This window comes from Bidens hawaiensis, unplaced genomic scaffold (assembly GCF_021521415.1).
Source record: "Bidens hawaiensis isolate Kalapana, Puna unplaced genomic scaffold, B.hawaiensis_p1.1 tig00018993_1, whole genome shotgun sequence".
NCBI lineage: Eukaryota > Viridiplantae > Streptophyta > Magnoliopsida > Asterales > Asteraceae > Bidens > Bidens hawaiensis.
In genome coordinates, this window is record NW_027492888.1 from 141880 (window position 1) to 151113 (window position 9234).

Here is a 9234-nt window from a genome sequence, read left to right on the forward strand (position 1 = left end):
ACTACTCCTAACCTTTCCCTAAAGACCTCATTTCTAATCCTATCTAATCTAGTGTGTCCGCACATCCACCTCAGCATCCTCATCTCTGCTACCTCCATCTTGCGCGCATGTGTCTTCTTGATGGCCCAATAGTCTGTTCCATACAACATTGCAGGTCTAACTGCGACTCTATAAAATTTCCCCTTTAATTTAGATGGGAACCGCTTGTCGCATAAAACCCCAGTGGCTGCTTTCCACCTACACCAGCCAGCTTGTATGCGGTGGGTTATGTCACTGTCTATCTCTCCATTGCTTTGGACAAACGATCATAAATATTTAAACTTCGTTATCTGCGGAACCACCTGATCCTCAATAGTGATCTGGGTGTCCTCGCTATCGCCAACACCACTGAAGTCACAACAAAGGTACTCTGTCTTAGAGCGACTAATTCTTAAACCTTTATCCTCTAAAGCTGCACGCCACTCCTCTAGCCTTTCGTTCAAGCTTTGTTTAGTCTCAGCCACTAACACAATATCATCTGCAAAGAGCATGCACCATGGGACAGGCTCCTGAATCAACTTGGATAGCTCATCCATGACTACCGTGAAAAGAAACGGGCTTAACGCCGATCCTTGGTGGAGTCCCATCTCCACCGGGAAAAAATTTGTATCTTCTACCGGCGCACGAACACTAGCTGTAGTCATGTCATACATATTTTTAATTAAGTCTATATACTTTCCAGGTACCTCTCTATTTTCTAAACTATCCCAGATTAGTCTACGTGGCACACTGTCATATGCTTTTTCAAGATCGATGAATATCATATGTTGGTACCTCTTTTTCTCCCTATACTTCTCCATTAATCTTCTCAGTATGTGTATCGCTTCCGTTGTTGACCGTCCAGGCATGAAACCAAATTGGTTAACCATAACCTGCGTTTCTCTCCTAATTCGTGTATCGATTACTCTCTCCCATAATTTCATAGTATGAACTAACAACTTAATTTCTCTGTAATTTCCACAACACTGTGGTAATTAGTTTTCAAACTACACCAAAATGGTAAATACTTTTTCTAACTACACCCATTTGGTAAAAAATTCCAGTTAAATCAATGTTATATTTCACAGAGATTGAACCTTCAAACTTCTATTATATACCTTAATCATTTTACCACCCCATCAAATTACATTGTAAAAAAAGTTGAAAACAAAAACCAGACATTTTATTTAAGAATGTTAGACGTGGTATATTGTTTCCATTTAAGTGTACACAATTTCAATGAAGTAAGCTTCTTTTAAATGCTCATTTATAAAGACCATTTATTTTTATAATGGTTTTTTTTTAACGGCCAACAAACATAAAATGCTCAAGTACTTCGTACGGGGTGACCCAATGGCTAAAGGCCACCGCCAGCTGGCCCAACCCAGCCGTACGTAGCCCTTAAGCGCCTCAAAGTTATCTTCAGTTCCGGGAAAAACCCACCCTCCCGAAGGCCCACTTGTGATAAAACACGGATGCCCTCAGGATTGAACTGGAGATCACATAAATCTCAGTCTTTCTTCATTGAGTCATTCATGTCTCCCACAATGTGTTGTAAGTAGGAATTAAACTTGAGTCTCCATAGAAAAACCCAAGCTCCTAACCACTAAATCACATTGGATAGGACTTTTATAATGGTTAATCACTTCTTTGGAATTCAAGTTTTAAACAACTTGACGTACGGAGATCGTCCCATTGTACAAGTGTCTTAAAGAGTTTTGAATATGTTTTAAACCACTAATATCTTTTTAAGGTTTTGAATATGTTTTTTAATTAAATAATAGGATATGATGTGATATTGAGGTGTGAATGCTCTAATCGATTCAAACTATATTTAATTACAAAGTACAGTTATATTTCCATCAAATAACATATTCGTAATCATTTTAACAATAATTATTTTTGTACTTCTATAGTTTTAAGTTTCATAGCCCTTTCAACTTTAAGTAAAAGCAATATTCCATTCTATTACTACAATTAAGTGAGACGATATTGGATTTTAATAATCCAAATTTTGACCTATTGAAAGATATTAATCCCAACTTAAGATATTTTTTATATTAATCTCAACTTAAGATATTCTCTATTTTAATCCTACCTTTCACTCTATTGGTCTTCACTGAGACTTTTCTTAACGAGAACTAACCTTATTAGTTTTAGAGCAAAATATGTCATTTCTCCAAGTTGAATGAGACAATGAAAAATGTAATTTAACTTTAAAACACACCACCACTGACGCCACCGCCACCGCCGCCACCATCATTACCGTGACCGACGCCACCACCGCCATCGTCGTCGCCGCCACCACCACCTGTTATGAAGGAAGGGTTTGAAAATAGGATATTGGATTTCAATAATTCAAACTTTGGTATTTTGGCCAGCAATAATAATTATATAAATTTTTAAACAGGCAGAAGTGGTTGCAGTGGTGGCGGCAATGGTGGCAATGTCGACAGCTGCAATCGCGGTGGTGGTGGCGGCAGCTGCGGCTGTGGTGGTGAGTTTTTAAGTTAAATTACATTTATCATATGTCTCTCTCAGCTTGGAGAAATGGTTATATTTAGCTCTAAAACTAACCGAGTTAGTTCCCGTTTAGAAAATGCTCAGTGAAGGCCAATAGAGTGAATTAGTGAAAGATGGGATTAATGTAGGGAATTTCTTAAGTTAGGATTAATATCGGCCAATAGGCCAAAGTTTGGAGTATTAAAATCTAATATCCCTAAAAATTAAAATAAAATGAATTTTTTTTAAAAGTTGCCACGTATATTAAACATGTCAAATAGACAACATTGTCTAAACGATCTCATAAAGATTTAAGAGTTGCGTAAATATGCAACTAGTTAACGTAGCTGTCAGGATCGAATCACAAGACTCGCATCCAGTCTACAAGCTACATGGTAGAAAGGATGTCTTCGTGAAGTATACAATAGACACCAAGTCCTTAAAAAGCTCACTTAGAACAATGCCCATGTTACGTACACTATGATAATCACATAAATACTCTACACACATAATTAAATAACTAGTTCATTTCGTCTCGGAACCATTTCTATCAGTAGTATACCAATACCAAGTTCAAACAAGAAACAACAGGATCAAAACGAGTCGATCTTAGTTCACAATCAGAATGTTCTTACAGAAAAGCAACTATCTAATAATATCTATAAAACACAGAACAAATATGTCCAAAAAAAAACAAAATGGCCAATATTTTTATACAAACTTAAACACAGAAGCGCCTGCTTGTTTTGCACTTGGGTTCTTTCTATCTTTATGTAGATCTTTACTGGTAACTGATCATTCACTTCTGTTATTTCTTCAAATGGAAAATATACAACTGATTGATGTCGTTACCAGCCGATACACATCTTTTCACCATTTCGACCCGCCCAAAACAGTGATTCGTGTATAAAAACAAAACAATAAAAGAATCAGAATCACTCGATCTCTCGTGCAACTGTATATCGTGTCTCCTCTGACCTGTGCCTGAACAACTTTGCTATCTTTCGCCTCTCACAGTCCTGTAAAGATCGTGAAGCTTATACAAATGTTGTAAAAATATTAAATCGATAGTAAGGATATCTATTATCTAACCTTGAACATTCTAAAATAAAAAGGTGTGTCTGGATTCGTTCGCCTTAACTTTTGATATGTATACGCAAAGCTTAACTGATCACGAGGTGTGAATCTTTCAACCTCGTTAAACCACAGGCACGAGAACAAGTTTGACATTGGCGTGTGTTCTCTTACAATAAAAGAACCTTCCGGTACATCTGAAAGTTACAATACACAGCAAAATGTAATGAACATTTAAAACTTTGAACACCGCTAATGATTTAGAAAGAAAAGGGGAAAAAGAAATGCTTACTGCTCGGGAGAAGCTTTTGGGGATCCATTGGGTTGAATTTTGTCAAGCCATCGGCTTGATAAAAGGCAAATTGTTCGTCTATTACGGTGTGATTGTACTTGTTGAGCTTTTTATTCTGAGCAACTTCTTCCCAGACACAATGGCGGTCATAATGATTAGAAATTGCATACTCGTGACCTTTTCGCCATAAGAAATATTCTAACACAAGTAACGGGTCCAGTTGGAGCCGGAGCTTGCTATCTAACCAGATGGAATACCTAAAAGATTTAATACATACAAATGCTTAGACAGACAAGAAACATACAATTAGTCAATCAAATATCTTATACATGATAATTCTTGTTTTATTTTCTTGAAAATGATTTCGATATTAGATTGGGTATTATAAACTTGCTGATCTCAAACTGTCATCTGGATTTAGAAAGACATCAACCAATGTTTCACAAATGGACATACAAGTATACAGCATTAACAATCGAATAGAAGTTAGGTCAATATTGTAGCTACTTGTTAGACCGAAATTGTGCCAATACGACTTCATTGTTTTCTTATAAGTATATATTTTACAACTGTTTCAACTATTAGCTGGATTTGGAGAGATTTTCACAGAAAAACGAGTTGTATATCGAACACTCGTCAAAATGACAACAATTTGTACATACACATTTCTAAAACTTTTGCAGCAATAATATGCAGATGAACATGAAAACTTTAAAACAAAGAGTAAAATGCCAAAATCATCCCTGAGGTTTGGTCAATTATGCGATTTACGTCCAAAAAACTTTATTTTGTGCAACTGAACCATCGAGGTTTCTCGTCAATTATATCCAAATCATTAACTCCATTTACTTTCAATGTTAAACTCAGGGGTATATTTGTCTTTTAGTATATTTATTATTTTCTTTTCTTTCTTTCTTTCTTTTTTTAAATCTCTTATACCCACCTCTTTTACTTCCAAACACATTCACTGTCTATATACCCTAAATCCCCTTTTTCTTGCATTCATGAGCAATCTCAAGTGGTGAAGGCGAAGTATTTTCAAACATAATTGGACCTGTTTAAGGAGCAATCTTCACACATAAGGTGTATGTGACGGCTAGGCAGCAACAGTGGAGACGAAGGTGGTGGTGGTGGCCGGAGCTGGTTGTTTCGCGGTTGGGGCGGTGGTCGGTGGATGATCCATGGCCGGCTACAGATGGTTCAAGAGAGAGTAGATTGGGGTGGTGGCAACCTGCAACAAACTTAATCAACATGCTTTTAATCGTTTTCCCGACAAGTTTCGAGTGAAAATGGGTTCAGATCTACATCGTTCTTACGGCGACGGTGATGATTATCGTTTTTCTAGTGCCACTACATGAAACCACCGCAGTAGCTGTGGCCGGAGAAGAAAAGGGAGTGTTGCAGTGGTCGTCTTCACTAATTTCAGTAACCCTTACCATTCCGATCGTCTTCTTCATTTTTCTGATGAACCTTCAAACGGTGGTACACTGGCTTTAGACCGTGGGGTGGTCTTGTATTTGAAGGTTTGATGATTTAGGTGGGACGATGGTGGTTGGCCGATTTAATAACGGTGGTCGCTGGATTATTGATGGTGGTGGTGGCCGGATTAATGGTGATGGTAGCTTGTATTGTATGGGAGAGAGTGAAAAGACAGACAAGATTAATAGATGAACCAAAAAATTTATTGAAATTTGAAAAGACATTAGAATGACGGTTTTACCCTCGACTTAACGTTAAAAAGTTAACGCCATTATTGATTTGGACTAAATCGGCAAGAAATTTGAAACCGCGATGGTCCAGGTGCACAAAATAAACTTTTTGAACGAAAGTCGCAAAACTGATCAAACATCAGGGACGATTTTGGCACTTTACGCGAGAAGTAACTAACTGAAGTTACAAACTATATAAAAAGCATGATGCTAATGCTCAACCGACTGTAACTTCTAACTATCCAGCTCAAAAAATTATTGATTTTACTGAAACCAAGTGATTCAAGCTCGGTACAGGTTACTAATGATTTATAGTTTTTACTTTTAACATACTAGCAGTAAAAGAAACTCCAGAAAATGAACATGAAACTCTTGCTGAGATCAACATAAGAATCTAATATACATTTAGAATCAGTACTATTATTACCTTGCATTTTGAAAAAGACGGTGTGCCAAAAGTTTTGGTATTTTCCCTACTCTCCGCATGTCAGTGTATGGAAGATTTTTTACAACCACAATTCTCCAAATACCAATATAGCCCATTCTGTCAGGCATATGTCCTTCTGAAGAAAGAGTTTGTAAAGTAATATCATCTACAAACATGACAAAACACACGTTTTTCCTTGAGAAACGAGAAACCTGAAATGCGGAAATAATAAAAGTGAATCAATAGAGTATATAAACTGATGTGAACTTAAACCATAACCTTTTAAAACAATATATTCAGAAAAAAATAATGAGAAAAGATAAAGGTGTGGTACCGTTTTCCCCATGGGTGATCTGAGACGATCAGAGTTTCCAAATATGCATGAAACAACAGCAATATGGCAACTGCTGATATATGCTTCATCTTCATCAGCCAAATCAAATCCTGTACTTGGATATCCTTTAGGGCTCTTAACAAATCCACAATGTAGGGTTTGATCATGTGCATTGAATGATTGTTCCCTTTGTTCTAGACTTTGATGCCCTGCAAACCGAGGATTCCATGATTCCAACTTGTTAATATTGTCTTCTAGTTCTGTGTACTTTAATGAAAATCTTGTAAATTTTCGATTTTCAGAGGGCTCGACAAGCTTCACGGTTGAATTTAGTACTTTCATCTCACAAGCACCTGATATAAAGACCCAATTAAAGTGTAATGAATAACTGACATGAAACATAGACCAATCATCAAACAGAGAACAAGAAAAACTTATGATTTGTAATCATAGCAAGTGAAAAGAGGGTGACTGGCTTTTAGTATTTGAAAGAAGAAAAACATGAATCTGTGAAACATTTATATAATTTGTATAAGCAGTCAACTATGGGTATTAGAAACGTTGATGATCAACATAGTTCAATGTGCAGGTTATACATAACATCTAACACAAATTTATCACTTTCTACAGAAAAATACCCTAGAGCTTTTTCCTTATGCAAAATTAAATTGTGTTACTTCAGTACAGTTCACTACCTCGTCACCAAACATGACTTTTCATTAAAAAAATGTTATTTCAAAAACATTTTAGTACAGCATAAATAAGTGAAATTTGAATTAAAGCTTTGACATGAGCATGCTGTTGAATTAAAACTCATTTCTAATCCATCATATAGATTAAAGAACACATGAATCCAAAGAACTACGCACGCGAGACAACTCTCTAAAGAACTCGGCAAAATAGCCCCGTAACTTCGGGAAAAGGGGTGCCTCCTCACAAAGGGGGTCGCAGTGGCCAGGCCCGGGATAATTCAAAATAAATAACAATTTAAGCCTCGCATATAATATAATAAGGATTATAAAATTGCAATCTTAGTATAGCTCTCACTAGTAATGCAAAAACACCATAAGGCAAAAAAATAGTGCTCGCTAGAAAGATAAATACATATTTCTATTTGCAACATCAATGCACCCCTTAATATTGTTTATTGGGTAAGATCAGATATCACACCTGAATAGTTTCTTCGCTTTGGCCTCTTCTTGGAAGTAATTTTCCTCTCAGAAATGGCCCTTCTCGAGGAATCCTCATCACTCACATTGATATCACTATCATTATTAGCCTTGAGTTTATCAGAATCCAAATCATCCACCGATAAACCAGTGTTAGTTTCATCAACCGCCACATCAGCATCACCCTTGCCCGAAGCTCCTCCACCATCTACAATCTCAGAAACTTTCACGCCCGAATGCTGGTCGTTTCCTAAAACAGCATTATAATCTTCGAGTCGAATGTCGTGCATATCAATCTCATCATTATACTCATCATCCAAATCATCTTCGTCATCACGCTTTATATCATCCGTACCATCCTTTTTCGTTACCGAAACACCCTTCAAAGACGCCTCGTACTCCGCTTCATACATCTTCAACTCATTCCGCCCCGCTTCGTTATACAAACCCATCACCCTATGCCTAGACCGCCTTTTATTTTCTTCCGATACCTTCTTTTGCTTATCATATACACTATCATTAACACCAACCGATTCATCATCATCATGACCACCCGCTACATCCTCATCGTAATCCTCATCCCTTCTCCTATCATCCTTATCCCAATACCTCGAGTCACGCCCATGACCCACAAACCCATGACCGAACTTCAAAATCTTCGACCGTCTAGTACGCGTCACATTCGCAAGAAAGTCGAGATCAGTCCCAAATTCATCAGCTTGATCAGTAAAACCACCATCATCCTTATCTGGGTTTCATACAATACAAATAGACTATTAACATATTGGGGGGAAAGTTAACGTACAGATTAAATTAGCGTGCTAATAGTGAGAATCAAGTAGTGTAATTATGTAATTACATTGTAGTATAATTAGGCTACACTATAATTACACTATGTTGTGTATATATAATTACACTACTTGATTCTCACGGTTAGCACGTTAATTAATTTGTATGTTAACTTTCCCCCAATAACATATTAGATCTAACATCTAAGCATTTGGCCACCAATAAATCTAACTAATTGGGTAAGAAATTAAAGATTAAAAAGTAAACCAAACCCTAGGGGCAAAATAGGAAGATAAAATAGTACCTTTATGATCGTGATTGTTAAGGAGGAAGAAAGCAGAAGCGGAGAGGATGAAAATGAGGGCAAAGGCTATGAGTACGAAATGACGAACGGAAAGGCGGCGGGGTTTGAATCGGCGGCGAGAAGGTTTGAAGTGATGGGAACGGAGTTGATCGGTTGGGAGTTTGTCGAAGAAGGTGGCTCTCTGCTGAGCCATTGCTGCATTATGGTCCCAGATGTGGTGGAAGAATGGATTGGATTGGATTGGATTGGATTGGATTGGATAGTGATGTTTGAATCCGTCTGGACGTGGTTTGATTATTTCGGTCGTTGTTTGGAGTTGTTGAGATTGATTGTAAGTTAATGATTTTGACTAGACACAAAAATATAGAAATTTGTGAAAGTGTGTAAAAGTATTCACCTTGGTTTTGTATATTTATATGAGTTACTTCTTTATATTGTATGAAGTGTTGTAAGTGGTTGTGAGTGGATGAGAGTAAAGAAAATGTTATTATTCATGAGTAAATTTGAAAAAATAATATGAATACTCTAAAATTATTTAATATTTTGTTGAAAGTGGTTGTGACCGGATGAGAGAAAATGTAACAATTGTGATAAAAATGCATTATTTAATTGCAAA

General features: G+C 36.8%; 1 protein-coding gene across 1 annotated transcript; it reads right to left on the reverse strand.

Moving 5' to 3' along the window:
- Positions 1-3048: 3048 nt before the first annotated feature.
- LOC143557514 (putative hexosyltransferase MUCI70) lies at positions 3049-8153 on the reverse strand. Its single transcript, XM_077046574.1, has 6 exons — positions 7527-8153; positions 6357-6709; positions 6023-6234; positions 3887-4143; positions 3613-3791; positions 3049-3539 (listed from the first exon to the last, which is right to left on the reverse strand). The coding sequence occupies exons 1-6, from the start codon at positions 7975-7977 to the stop codon at positions 3456-3458; spliced, it is 1536 nt and encodes a 511-aa protein (XP_076902689.1). The 5' UTR covers positions 7978-8153; the 3' UTR covers positions 3049-3455.
- Between the last annotated feature and the right edge of the window lie 1081 nt (positions 8154-9234).

Excerpts from the sequence above, each read along its gene's own strand:
- LOC143557514 (XM_077046574.1), bottom strand. The coding sequence starts at position 7,977 with ATGGGTTTGTATAACGAAGCGGGGCGGAATGAGTTGAAGATGTATGAA. Across the intron at positions 6,235-6,356 it reads GATCACCCATGGGGAAAACG|GTTTCTCGTTTCTCAAGGAA; the intron begins GTACCACACCTT and ends TCCGCATTTCAG. Across the intron at positions 3,540-3,612 it reads TTTATTTTAGAATGTTCAAG|GACTGTGAGAGGCGAAAGAT; the intron begins GTTAGATAATAG and ends CGATCTTTACAG.